Source organism: Vipera ursinii (assembly GCF_947247035.1).
Source record: "Vipera ursinii genome assembly, chromosome: 1".
In the NCBI taxonomy this organism is placed as follows: Eukaryota; Metazoa; Chordata; class Lepidosauria; order Squamata; family Viperidae; genus Vipera; species Vipera ursinii.
In genome coordinates this window covers 102,760,991-102,776,046 of record NC_139512.1, presented here as the reverse complement: position 1 = coordinate 102,776,046, position 15,056 = coordinate 102,760,991, and the positions used below count along the sequence as shown (strand labels likewise).

Sequence of the window (15,056 nt, the reverse complement as noted above, 5' to 3'; positions counted from 1 at the left end):
GTTTCAGTAATGCCATGTCTGTCTTTCTTATATAATACATTCCTGCCAGTCCTGGTGATGAGATGCTACTTTATATTTTAATAAATTTGTTCACATGGTTCATAGGAAAAGCAGTTTTCAACTCTTGGCTGATGAACCTGGATGAAACTGTTTATGAAAGGAAATGGTGAAAGAGCTAGGTTCTTTTAAAAACCCCCGAGAGCTCTGTGAAAGTGCCAATGAAATTAAGGGCGAAATTATAATAATCAGAAAGTTCTTACACTCTTGAGTCAAAAAACCCCCCACCTCTTTTGAATTCAAGTATGAAAAGGTAATGAGGACTAAACTGGAAAAAAAATATTAGCCTCACATTTTGTGGAGATTTGGAGATAAACTATAGTTTACATATTAAGATATGAAAAAATATTGTACAATTGAAAAAATTTAAAAAAATAGCCTTGGCAGGTAGGACTTTAAGAAGGCCTTAGTGAGGAAACATGTCTCTGACCTTTTCTTTTTTCCATTAATTTTAATGGCTTTCCCCCCCCCACACACACACACAGGATTTAAAGTTGAAGTTAAATTTGTAAAAAGGAGAAAGAGTCTGCTTCTGAATCATAACCCAAATAAAATATTTAATACTAGCCCCTTTGTGTTCATTCTTTCCTAATCCATCTTGGAGCCACTGAAAGTTTGTTTAACTAACTATTAGTACAAAATGGAATTCGAGTCCATTAAGAAGAAAAAACAACATTCAAAAATATCATACTGTGAGGCATGCATAAAATGAACATTAATGAATAAAGGAAATGATTTCTACTGACCAGGTATGGCAAGAAGAAATTACTTTGTCCCCAGGAAAATATTCTTTGCCTTTCCAAGTACATGGGCATTCATTTGGCTTGAAGCACATATCGCCGTATTTAAAAAGGCTGTTGAAACAGCAGATAGGCATTCATTGTCAGTTATATTTTTAATACTATTGGATATAGATAGATAGATAGCTAGACAGGCAGACAGACAGACAGACAGATCCTACTGGGATACATTGCTGATCTTCCACCCGATATCACTGAAGAGAAAGAGCTTCAGTGAAAGAAAAAACCTTACTGCAGAAAAATAATAAGACTTGGCTTGTAGTATTCTTTTTCTTTTTTTATGAAAGTATGTGTGCTCAAATGCAGCAAAATCATGTCTGTCAGTTTCAGCTAAAGAACCTTTCATCAAACTAAGAATTGTGAACTGTGACATTTAATAGCATTATCAGAAAGTTGCAGGTAAAGTATGTATTTCCCCCACTTTTTTCTCTAGAGAAATCTCTGTGCACTTTAGGCAAAGGTTCCTAAGGAGATCTGGATAACCACACAACAAAATACGAGTATTAATTGCCAGGAAATATGTTTTGTTTTACTGATATATAATATCCTGAACAAAATCCAATATGTTCTACAGGAATAGGAACTATAACTAAAATAGGGCAGCTGATATTCCTAGCATTAGGACAGTTTCCTTTGAGTTAAGCTTGACTTCTTATGACTTCATGGAAAAACCATGTACTTCCCTTGGCAACAATCCAGAAAGGATTTGCCTCTATCTCTTTCAAATTAACCTAAATCACTGATTTTCCATAGTGATCTCCCATCCCAGTAATGAATATTAAGCCACACGCTGCTTAGCTTTCAAGCCCAGGCACAATTTTGTCTTTCTCAGGCAGCATCAAGTAACCCAATTACAAAATTACTATCATAAGAGATCTATCAAACATTTGAATCAAATGAGGATTATGAAAAGTATTACACCATTATACCAATGTATTATACCAATTATCAAAAATGCACACTGTAAAGAGTAGACTAAACATTACTCTGTTGCAAGTATAATGAAAATCACTATCTACATTATCTAATTTCGCCCTAGACGTTTTTCTCCCCCCTTCAGAATGGCTTCTTCTGACATGTTCCCGATCTCTTTTGCAGCTGCAGTTATGTAAATAGGGAGGTATATGGGACTCTCAGGACTTCAGAGGATTGGCTAATATAAGACTGGGCCCCTCTCTCAGCTAAAGGCCTCACCTTTAGATAGCTTGTGCCAATCTCCCACACAAAAGCAAAAGCAACAAAGAAATTGAACTTGTCAGGAGGACCTTCATTTGGTGCCTACCACTTCAAACTTATGTATATTTATGATGAAAGGGGCACCTGGAGGAGTGGAAGCTAGAGTTTTGGCAACAAAGAGGGTTCCCATAGACTGGTCCAGATTAAGACACTGCACAATCTTGAGCTGGAGGTGTGGGAAAGAGGTTCAGGGTAGCCACACCCTAGAATCTCTTAGGACATATCTAATAGTTTAGAAGATTGTAGTTTTAGTTTGGCAAGATTCTATTAGGTCAGGGGTAGGCAACCTTGGCTCTTTTATGACTCGTGGACTTCAACTCCCAGAATTCCTGAGCCAGCATGGCTCAGCTTGGAAACCTCTCCCTTTCCCCTCAGCATGGCTGCCTCAGGAATTCTGGGAGTTGAAGTCCACGAATCATAAAAGAGCCAAGGTTGCCTATCCCTGTATTAGGTGAAAGCAAAAAGAATTAGATTCAATTGGATTTTGCTGTGTCATTTTGGAATAGGATCTGATCTTATTAGTGTTTAAAAGCAGCATAGTACTAGGCCCTGTAGGAGAAATGAACACTCGTTATATCTCCAGTTTGTTGGCAATGGGTTGTCCTGGGCTGTCTATTGGTATGTTCCCAATTATAATGTTCCTGGATTCCAAATGTGCTTAATGCCGTATTTCCTCAGCCTTAGCAATTGCTGGTTGAGGAATTTTGGGAGCTGAAGTCCACAGATCTTAAAGCTGCCAAGGTTGAGAAACACTGGCTTAATGTAACAGTTCTATCACTAAACAAAAACAATTAAGAAGAAAATGTTTTCAACAAAGCAGAAAAATAGCTGTCACCTAGGATTTTCAGTAATAAAAAATAAGTTTTCAGATACAAGATTTTTTGTCTTCTAATATTTCTTAGAGAGCAATTTTTAAATATCCTCTTAATTCTGGAGGAAGAAACCCAAAAATATATTCAGTGAGTATTTTTGAAGCTGGTACTTGACCAGCAGTAAATACATCTTGCACTGCTTTGTATTTAATAAAACATTTTCAAGAAAAAAATAAGACATAGTGAGTCTTTCTCTTAATTTTAATTTATATTCCTCCTCCACAAAAAAAACTGAAGAAAAACTTATATATATGCATATATTGATATAAGTATATATTTTAATTCAGTATATCAAATCCAAGAGGAAGGGGGAAAGGATGCAATATTTTGGCATGACTATTCTTTTCAATCAATCTTTTCAGATAAATACATAGAATTTCTTTGGCTTTATTTATAGGAGTTACCTTTTATAAACTTAGCATGAGAAAACAAAGCCTTTAACATATTTTATTAAAATAATTTTCTAGTTTCTCCAATTTTTCTGAAAGAAAAGAAAATCAGTAACAACATCATAGCTTCTCTTGCCTTTTAACATTAGGGTCTTATTTAAAACTTGCTAAGACAGCCCTCCCACCTTTTCTGAATTACAAAATTCCCACTAATTTATACTACCAACAAAAGAGGTTGCATTCAGAAACAAAAAGCATCACTTTAGCCTGGCAAGACAAAAGTGCAAGTTTTATCTCTGAAATATAATCCTACATAAAACAAGTGCTAACAGCTTTCTCTCTTGAAAAGCCAGGCAGACAGATTGGTTGCAAGGATCTAAGAATTCATAAAAAAAGAGAAGATGCCATTCAGATGACAAATGAGTTCTTTTTACTATGAATGGCCATTATTCACAAATGTCAAGGTTTGATGTACAACTTACAGATAAAATTAAATGAAGGCACCCACTTATAAATACTATAATTTGACTGACATACCATTTAATTGGACTGCATCCCTTGGACTGCAAGGCGATCAAACCGGTCAGTCCTAGAGGAGATCAACCCTGACTGCTCTTTAGAAGGCCAGATCCTGAAGCTAAAACTCAAATACTTTGGCCACCTAATGAGGCGGAAGGACTCACTGGAGAAGAGCCTAATGCTGGGAAAGATTGAGGGCAATAGAAGAAGGGGACGACAGAGAATGAGGTGGCTGGATGGAGTCACTGAAGCAGTAGGCGTGAGCTTAAATGGACTCCAGAAGATGGTAGAGGACAGGAAGGCCTGGAGGAACATTGTCCATAGGGTCGCGATGGGTCGGACACGACTTCGCAGCTAACAACAACAACAACAACAACAACCATTTAATTTTATAGGCACCTTAGTCAGGTGCCTTTTGCAGGAGATTTAAACAATAGTTATAGCCTGGCACCATTCCTCCACCCAATGATAAATGCACTTAATTGTTGTTCACTTTAAAGAGTTATGAAATCCTAGAGGGGGAAAAAATTAAGAACCCACACTTATATTTTTTACTAAGGGCTATTTTCACTGTTCTAAAGAAGCTTTTACCGAGCAGAATTACTACTTCATGCGTTTGGTTCTTGAGTTTCAGAAGTACAGTCTCTAAGATGAAGAGTAAAGATTTCATTACAAATTATTTAGAAAAATCTCACATTTGTTGAGTTCTGTATACGAAGACACAACCACTAAATGTAACATGGAGTGTTGTCTCTTGTACGTTTTCTGCTAATATTACATTGAATGCAATCTATAAGTTTAAGGCTTTCTACTTGAAATACTATATGGATTTTTTTAAAAAGACATTTCATTTTATGATACATACTCCAGGCTATTTTAATGTTATATTTCTAATATATGAGCATGATTTTGAATTATATCATTTTGGAACTGCTACTTTTTAAATAAAAATACACCAAAAATTATTCAATATTTCACTCCAACAATAACCTAAGGGGACTCTCAAAAAACATGGCTTCAAAATTAAATTCCTTCTATGCAATTAGTCCCCTAATTCTCTCTGGCCATTGATAAGAGACATTCTTGGATTCCATTAAAATTATTTTTGTATGTGTGTTTGTGGGTAAATTAGAGAGTGATGATTTTTTGTCTTTTCTTTTTTTAGCAAATGTTCCAGGAATTTATTTAAGCTTCTTACAAGTTATTTGATCTGCTATGCCATCTGTTCGGGAAGATATTTTAAACTGAGGGCAAGAAAAACATTTAGAGCAAAACAGGCATACATACAGACTGCCACAGAGGTTTCAATATTTCATTTTCAAATGAGTACTAGTGATGATTGCAATATTCTGAATTTAGAGTGGAGAGAGGAACTTGAGATATCCTCTGTTCTCAGAGTTATTTTAAACTTTGATTGTGCTGAAATGTACCACAATGCTTTATTACAATACTACGTAGCAGATGAGACTGCTGTCCTATCCACCCCTTGTGGCCTTTAAGGCAAGGGGTCTCCAAACTTGGCAACCTTAAAACTTGTGGACTTTAACTCCCAGGAGTTAAAGAACCAGGAATCCTGAAAACATAGATTAACAGATATCTTTCTGTTTTATCCAGCCATGATATAGATATGCCTAGTATAGATTTCTAAGAAGCAGGTTTCATTGGGAAGCTACCACAGATCAAAAAAATGAACGATGAACAAACATTAATGTTGTCATAAAATTCAGTGCTAATTATTGTCAGAAATAGCAGCTCAAGAGAATGAGAGAAACATGTTTGGCATCTTGCTATCTATGATTTTAATGAGTTTTTATTTTTTACACATAGACTGAACATTAAATGTAGATACTGACATCCATGGAGAACCCTGATTAATGGGAAGCGTCATACAAAATACAAAGAATATACTTCCTTCTGAGAGATAGGCCTACAAGTATAATCCACTGAAGGAGTAGTTCACAATTATGAAGCCTTACAGGATGCAGCACCAGATCAAGAATATTTACTGAATTGGTGAATGAGTGAAAACCAATCTGCCTGTGCAGGGCTGGTAGATACAAACACATATTCTCTTTTCCCTTCCTTAAAACTACTATAAAGGTTGAAATTTCAGGACTTAAAATCAAAGTTTTCCAGCTAACAATTTTTAAGAAAATAGTACTCTGGGCATGAAGTACAAAAACATAAAGCTTCACCAACTTAATCATCTCCTAACATTAATGAGAAGGAAATATCCTGCTTTAAAGAGATAGACATTGAAACTCAAAAGATGTGAATAAATATAAGTATTGCAGATAGATATTTGTGCTGCTTAAACTATTGATTTCTTTGTATTGCCTCGTGCTGTGGGGTCTATGACAATTTGCCATGGCCAACTTGCCACAGCCAACTTGCCGTGGCCAATTCACTGTGGGACAACTCGCCACGGTCACTCATTGAGGGAAAATTTGCTGCAGGACAAGAGTTACACTAATATCAAAGAAATGGCGCAATAGAAACATTAAAGAAAGGATGCAAAAGAAGGGACAGGACAAAATATGAATGACAAAAATTTAAAAAAAAAATTATTTTAAATAATTAAATTGAATTGTTAAATTGTCCTGCTGCTAGTTGCTTTGCAGCGAGTTGTGCATAGCGAGTTGTCCTGCAGTGAGTTTATTTTTATTTTTTTTATTTTAATCCCATTTATATCCCGCTCTTCTCCGAAGACTCAGGGCGGCTTACAATTTAAAGCACAAATCAATGTGCTTAGCAATAGCCTTCATTCTAGGTATATGCCTGCTTATTAGGGCTTTCACACACCCCAAGCGGCATTATTACAAAGTCAGCTTAATTGCCCCCAACAATCTGGGTCCTCATTTTACCTACCTCGGAAGGATGGAAGGCTGAGTCAACCTTGAGCCTGGTGGGATGCGAACCTGTACTAATTGCAGGCAGCTGGTGTTACTTAAGGAGGCATTAGCTCACTGCTCCACCAAGGACTTCCTTGGCCGTGGCGAGCTGACTGCAGTGAGTTGTGCCATTCTGCGTGCTGTGTTGTCTCAACGTAAAAAAGGTGAGCAAGAGAGCAAAACTGTCCCTTAGTTCTGGAGCTAGACATGCTCATTAAAGGTTTTCAATTATTTAAAAGGGAATGAGAAATCATACATGGATTTGTAGGCACTCAGTGCTGATGAAAGTAGAAGCTATATTGCATGATAAAAATAGACTAAATATTATCAGCATGTTTTTTTTACCTACCCAGTGGGACACATGCATCCTGAAAAGCATGAAAGCTGTGTAGACATAGAAATATTTAGCAGTTGATTTTCACATGTTCTCTCCCTGCCAAGTTCCATAGTTGGTGGATGGCTACAGTTAACATAGATTTGGTCTTCTGGGCAATCATGATCTAGAAAAATAGAACATAGATAACATCATAGTCAATTTTCTATATTCTAATTGTTATTGTTAGTAACTGTTACTGTTATTGTTATCATTAGCCTAGCAGTCATATATTTTTAAGAGCATCACACAACTTCGTGGCTATGGGGTATATGGCTATTACCTGTATCACTAAATATTTCTCATCAAAATCATAAATTTGTTTAGTCACAATAGTACTTTCTTAAATGATTCCTGTTCCAGTCTTCTTCCATATAGACAACCCACAAGTATGCAACAGACTAGGGTTTGGAGAAAAGTGATCTGGGTTAAATTTGTTTTTGTTTTACTTTACATACCAGTGTTGTCTTCACAGTTCATCATCCCATTTCTGCAGTGGCTGTTGAAAAATTGCAATAAATAAATAAAGATTAAAACATTTTTTTAAAAAAAGTTGGAAATATAACCTTATATCTCTTGGAACAAACAAAAAATCATCAGTTGTTTTCACAAATAATTTTTAAAACAATTCCTGTGCTAGACTATAGATTACACTGGGCCACAATCTTTTTTTAAAAAAAATGTTGGTGATTATGATAGACCCCTTCAAACTGAAGACAAATATAATTTGTACGATGACTGTATCATGTAGGAATCTTGAGAAATATGAAATTAACTTTTAATGACTGAGGTGTACTTATAATCACATAATGTTTCCAAAACACTGAGTTCAACAGGACCAAAAGTAGCAACTTTCACCATATTCATCACTGACTGCATCTAGATTTTTGGTGAAGAAGTCCAAGTGTGAATGCAGATAATGAATCTTCAGTGACATGTTGCACTTTATAGTCTTGTATGCTGTAAGTAGCTTGTCAATCAGCTAAATGTAGTTTGGTACTCAGCAACTGCCAAACCAATTCTCAATGAAACCCTTGAATGCTTTCCAGGTGACTTGTCTGGCCTCACTAACAAATCTTTGAATCGCTTGTTATTGATGATATATCAATCCAGGGACCAACAAAAATCCCTTCCATAATCTCGGCATCAATTATTTTGGAAACCTCTGTCTAAAATAATAAAGATCTTCATTTTCCTTAACTTTCACAATTTTTTTCAACAGTCCAAATTTTATGTGAAGCTGAGGCAAAGATAGTTTTGCCAAGTCAACAGTCCAAATTTTATGTGAAGCTGAGGCAAAGATAGTTTTGCCAAGTCAACAAGTGGTTCATGTGCCACGTTTTGCTGTCATGGAACCAAATTCTTTTAGATTGGCCACTTCTTTTTAATGTAATGTGACCCTCTTGCATGATTGTCCCATTCACATATGTAACAAAGAGTACTTGGTATATCCAAGCTGCATTCCAAGCAGCAGAGCCATTACTTTTTTTTATTGAAAAGTTTTAAAATACAGTTTTCCTTTAAAAAACCCCCCTTCCCCCTCCCTGCTCCCCCCCTACCTCCCCCCAACCTCCCTCCCCCCTCCCTCCACCCCCCCTCCCCCCCGACTTCCCAGAGCTAAATACAAGGTATATATATATAAAAAGGCAATCATAAACAACCATATACTAACAACTATAAATTCTAAAATCCATCACTCTCTAGCTTATATAGGATAAGACACACCTTAACAATATTAAATATATATAAAAAACTAGAATAAAAAAAGGAAAAAAAAACGAAAGAAGACTTATTCGAATGCTACATAAAACTTCTTAACCCTATACTTGTTCTGGATAAACTCAATCCATTTTCTCCATTCCATAATATAACGTTCTTGCGAATGATCTTTCAAATAGGCCGAAATCTTCGCCATCTCTGCCAGGTCGGAAACCTTTAAAGTCCACTCTTCTATGGTCGGCAGTTCCTCTTTCTTCCAATATTGGCCTATCAAAAGTCTTGCCGCCGTAATTAAGTTCAACATCAGCTTGGTGTCCACAACTGTAGCGTCTGCAATTATTCCCAACAAAAAAAGTTGCGGACAAAACTTTATCCTCTGTTTAAAAATCTTCTGCATATTCCACCAGACTTTTATCCAAAAAGCCTTAACCTTCTTACATGTCCACCATATGTGAAAATATGTTGCATCTTCATCACCACACCTCCAACATTTAGGCTGATAATTCGGATACATACTTGCAAGCTTTTTAGGATCTAGATGCCATCTATAAAACATTTTGTAAAAGTTCTCTCTTAGATTTTGAGCTTGAGTAAATTTTACGTTCCTCACCCAAATCTTTTCCCACGTGTCCATTGTAATAACTTCCTGGATGTTTTGGGCCCATTTTATCATACAATCCTTAACAAGCTCTGTTTCCGAGTCAATCTCTATCAATGCAAGATATATCCGTTTAATATGTGCTGGTCCCTGATTTCTAATCTGCTTTATCAAATTTTCATCAGTCATTGTAAATCCATTTTTCTGGTCTTCTTTCCACCTGGCCTGTAATTGAATATATTGAAACCAAGTTTGAACAACCTTCTCTTCTCGCAAGAGGCTATATGATTTCAAACACCAAACATTCCTTTCCAGGCTTAAAATTTCCTTGTACGTAGTCACATCATGTTTGAAACCAGCATGTATATTTTCTATTGCGTGTTTTGGAATTGCCCACAATGGTATCTTGCTGCTTAGCTTATGTCTATACTTCTTCCAAACTCTCAGCAATGCCTGTCTTAAAATATGCATCCTAAACACAGTATCTACCTTCTTATCATACAACAAATATGCATGCCAGCCAAACAACAAATCATGGCCCTCAAGATTTAATAACCTCAATTGCGTCAAATTAATCCAATCGCTTATTCCTACTAATGCAGCAGCTTCATAATATAATTTAAAATTAGGCAATTTAAGGCCACCTCTCTCACGAGTATCCTGCATAATCTTAAGTTTAACTCGTGGCTTTTTCCCTGCCCACACAAATTTATTGATACCACGCTGCCATTCCTCCAAGTTAGAATCTTTCTTAAGAATCGGTATCATTTGAAACAAAAATAAAAATTTGGGCAGGACATTCATTTTCACTGCTGCAATCCGTCCCAACAAAGACAATTGCAATTTTTGCCAACTCTCCAATTCTTTTTGAATTTTCCCCCATAGTTTTTCATAATTATTTTTATATAGCTTTGTATTAGAGGGCGACAAAATCACCCCCAGATATTTAACCCTTTTAACAATCTCAAATCCAGTTAATCCTTCTAAGAGAGCCTTCTGTGAAACTGTCATATTTCTAGCCAAAATTTTAGTTTTCTGTGTATTTACTTTAAATCCAGAAACCTTCCCATATTGTGTTATTATCTCCATCAGGTCCACAACAGAGTTCTCTGGCTGGGTCACTGTAACAACCAGATCATCTGCAAATGCTCTCAATCTATAGTCCTGATCTCCAACTTGTATCCCCTTAATTTTTTCCGAGTTCCGAATCTTAACCAATAGTATCTCTAATGTTAACACAAATAACAAGGGCGATAACGGACACCCTTGCCTTGTGCCCTTCTCAATATTACATGCTGCTGTCAGGCTATTGTTAACTATGATTCGGGCAGTTTGTTTTTGATATAATGCCCTAATCGGCTGTAAAAATTTTTCCCCAAAATCCATTTTATCTAAAACTTTCAACAAAAATTGCCAATTCAATTGATCAAAGGCCTTTTCAGCATCTAAAAAGATTAGCGCTGCAGAGATCTGGTTGTGCCTTTCCAAAAACTCCAACACATCAACTATATGTCTCACATTATTTTTCATTTGCCTACCACTAATAAACCCCGTTTGATCCCCATGAATCACCTGTTGCAGAACCCTCATCAGTCTATTAGCCAAAACCTTAGCAAATATCTTATAATCTGTATTTAAAAGCGATATCGGTCTGTAATTTTTAACTTGAGTAGCATCCTGGTCTTCCTTCGGAATCAAAGAGATAAAAGCTGTTCTCCAAGACGGTGGCACCTTTCCCCCCCTCTGAATTGTCTGAAACAGTTCCTTTAACGGCTTTATCATCTCAAATTGTAAATTTTTATAATAGGCCGCAGTCAAGCCATCCGTGCCTGGCGCTTTATCCACCTTCAGTTCCTTAATTGCTGTAAGAATTTCTTCTTCTGTAATCAGTTGATTAATCCCCTCTTTTTGTACTTGCGTAAGAACCAGGATGCTAGCATTCTCCAAGTATATATCAATATCTTTTACATTAATTTCCTCTTTAGTATATAATTTCAAATAAAAATCCACAAAAGCATCCTTAATAAGATTCTGTTGAAACACAACCCTTCCTTTATACTCAATCTTATCTATATTAGAGGCCCTTTGTTTTTTCCTCAGTCTATAAGCTAACCATCTGCCTGGTTTATTAGCGTTGCAAAAAGTATTGTGCCTAGCAAACCGCAGATTGGTTGCCACTTGATCTGCCATTAATTTATCAAATTGTCCTCTTAGCAGTCTAATAGCCTCCTTGATCTTCACATCCTCTGGATTCAAAATCAAAGCCTTTTCTTTTTCCTTTATTTCATTCTCCAGTTCTTTCCTTCTAGTTTCCACTGCACGTCTATGTCTATTATTCATATATATCAACACCCCTCTCATATAGGCCTTGCTAGCATCCCAAACCATGTCCATAGAGGTACCCTTATTCATATTAATCTCAAAAAAATCCTTCATCCGCTGTTTGCATTCTTCCACATTTCTCTGATTTCTAAACAAATTCTCATTTACGCGCCACGAGCGCCTGTCTCTTTTCTCCTTATCAATCTCCAACCAAACTGGACTGTGGTCAGAAATAGTTCTTGCACAAATCTTCACCTTTTTAGTTCTCAAAAAAAAAATCATTAGTCAACAAAATAAAATCAATCCTCGAAAAAGATTGGTGTCTGTCAGAATAAAAAGTATAATCCTTCTCCTGCAAGTGTCTCTCACGCCAAATATCTCGCAATTCCAGGTCATCCTTCATTTCAAAAAAAGATTTAGGCAATCTAGCATGACTTGGAATGCGCTTAAAAGCTCCAGCCTTGTCCAACTGTACATCCAAAACACCATTCCAGTCTCCCATAAAAATAAAAGATTTATAATCCAACTGGGTAAGCTTTGTGTGGAGTAAGCTAAAAAAATCAGCTTGTTGTTGGTTAGGTGCATATAATCCAACTAGAAGCGTCTTTTTACCTTCTAACAACAGCTCAATCATAACATATCTTCCATGCTTATCTGCTTCAATTAAGTCTGCTGTTAAGGCACTTTTAACATAAACAACCACTCCATTTTTCTTATTCTCTGCAGAGGCAACAAATTGCGTACCCAGTCTCGAGTTCAATAAATGCTTTTGATCCAAAACTCTAATATGCGTTTCTTGCAAACATATAACATCTATCTTAAATTGTTTTAAATATTGAAAAACTTTCTTCCTCTTCTGCGGTGAATTTAGTCCATTAACATTCCAGGTTAGAAATTTAGTTGCCATGCATATCCTCCAAAAGCTCTTGGACCACAGCTTTGATAGGACTAACTTCTTTAGGCCGTGCTCCTCCCACAGCTTGACTATATGTACGTTGTGAAGAATCTGAAGACTTTTGCTGATCTTGTTCTTTTATTTTCTTTGCTCGTTTTAAAGCAGCACGCGTTACTCTTTGCTCTCTAGGATCATCCAAAGAAGTTGTAGCTTGATCTCCTCCAGCACCACTTTCCTCTGTTTCATCCTCTTGATGTTCTCCTTCTCCAGATCCCTTTCCAGCTTCCAGAAGTGTTAATGGGGTTGCTTTTAAGACATTATTGTAGAAATCACGCGCTTGCTTCACAGTAATCAGCCGATACCTTTTACCTTCATGCATCACCATCAGCCCATCTGGAATCTCCCATCTGAACCTTATATCTCTTTGCTTAAGCTCATGCACGAGAAATGTATAGTCCTTCCTTCCCCTTAAAATCCTTGGAGGGATTTCTTTTAAAACCAAGACTTCTTGTTCAGCAATCACAACTTTAGCATCATAGGCAGCTTGTATAACTTGATCTCTAATCTCTCTTTTTGCAAAATAAACCACCACATCTCTAGGCAACTTTCTCTGTCTGGCAATCCATGAATTCACCCGAAACACTTTATCCATAGCTGCTCTTATTTCAGATGCTGGCTGGTTTAATACCACTTCGAGAGCCTCAGAGATCAGCTGCTTTAAATCTTCTTTAATATTCTCTTTTAAACCTCTGATTCTGACAGCAAACTGCATCTGGTAATATTGGGCTAGGCTTAACTCCCTTTCCACTTTGTCTCTTGCATTTTCATTCTCCCGTGCTTTTACTTCTAATATAGCATTCCTTTGAGCCAGATCATCCATTTTTTCATCTAATTCTTCCACACATTCCGCCACTTTATGCACTGAAGACAAAATGTCTACCTTCATCACGCTGAACTTCTGTTCCATCCTCTCTTCCATTCTCTCCTCCAATTTCTCCTCCATCTGTGCAAATTTATCACCCATTGATTGATTGATTGATTCCAAAAGTTTATCCAGAGCATCTCGTAAGTCCTTCGATGTCAGCGCTTCAGGAGGGTGCAACGCCTGTAGTGATGATTGTTGCACCGGCGAGGATCCACCGCTCCGAAGAGTTTTAGGGGGAGGTTTCGCCGCCATCTTTTAGTCCTCAATTATGACGCACTTTCACTTAAAGTTTAAAAAGTCCAACAAGCTAGAGAGTATAGTAAAATAATCCTCTTCACCTTTGCCTCTTGTACCGCTCTGCCTGCTCCTTTAAATCATTGTCCTTTCTTCAGGCAGGGATGGTTCGCAGACGCCTGGCTCTGTTCCAAGAAGTTCTGAGCAGAGACGCCGGCCAGCTGGGAGCAACCCAGGCTTCGGGGGAGTTCAATCCTTCAGCCGCCCAAGCACCAAGCTCAGGCGGCCCCGGAGAACTCTACCCCTACCTGGGGCCTCACCCCCTCCTCTTCTCCCGAGGAGGGGGCTTCAATTTCGCCCGAACAGCTGATCGGCGCTGTTTCGGGCGAAAAAACAAACAGCTGAGCCGCGGGCAGCCCGGGAAGGCTGTCTTCGGCGCCGCACCGCCACCGGAAGTCTTCAGCCATTACTTTTTTTAAAATAATATTTTATTAGTTTTCTAATTTTACAATTAAACATTTCAAAAGCAACATGGTAACTGGGTAATCAATAATTCAATAACATACATAAATCTTTAGCACAAATCTCAAGTTACAACATCAGATATTTCCTCTCTTTTTCCCTTAATATCTACTATCTCAAATTGTGCTAATATAGTTCTTATTGTTATCAGCTAAGTAAAACCATCTTTGTTACATTTCTCAATAATTTTTAGTTTATACATATCTTAATTGTGTTTGCATTCAATCCTTATCAACAATCAATGTCCTGTTATTGCTTTTTTCCCAGGCTTTAATTTTCCCTCAATATTCAACTTAACATTTGGTGTTATAATTTCCAAGCTTTAGGTGACCAGTTTCCCCTATCTCAACTTTTACATTTTTCCCTTTTTATAAAAAAATCTAATATTATAAATACATATCTTATCTATTTACATATAATCTTATTCTATTTTCTAAAAGTTATCTATTTTCACCATATTAAACCAAAAGTCTATTAGTCTTATTACACATCTTATCTATTCAATTATAATATTACTTTATTTTCTAAAAATTATCTATTTTTCACCATATTCAACCCTCTAATCAGTAATATAAAATCCCCTCTAATAAATCAAAACCCTAGTTTCTTTCAGCCTTACTCTGGCTTTTTTCCTTTGCCAACTAACCTTCCATGTCAGTATGTTTGAATCCTCAAACAGTATAATACTATTGTTATATGTATTA

The 15,056-nt window shown here is 36.7% G+C and overlaps 1 protein-coding gene across 1 annotated transcript in view; it reads right to left on the bottom strand.

Moving 5' to 3' along the window:
* OTOG (otogelin) overlaps positions 1-15,056 on the bottom strand; it is a gene marked incomplete at its 5' end in the record, with an annotated part of 112,550 nt that overhangs the window by 59,012 nt on the left and 38,482 nt on the right. The window contains 3 exons of the mRNA XM_083349691.1: positions 804-911; positions 7,114-7,264; positions 7,596-7,636. Of these exons, the coding sequence (XP_083205817.1) occupies positions 804-911; positions 7,114-7,264; positions 7,596-7,636 (300 nt within the window). The remainder of the gene's footprint in view (positions 1-803; positions 912-7,113; positions 7,265-7,595; positions 7,637-15,056) is intronic.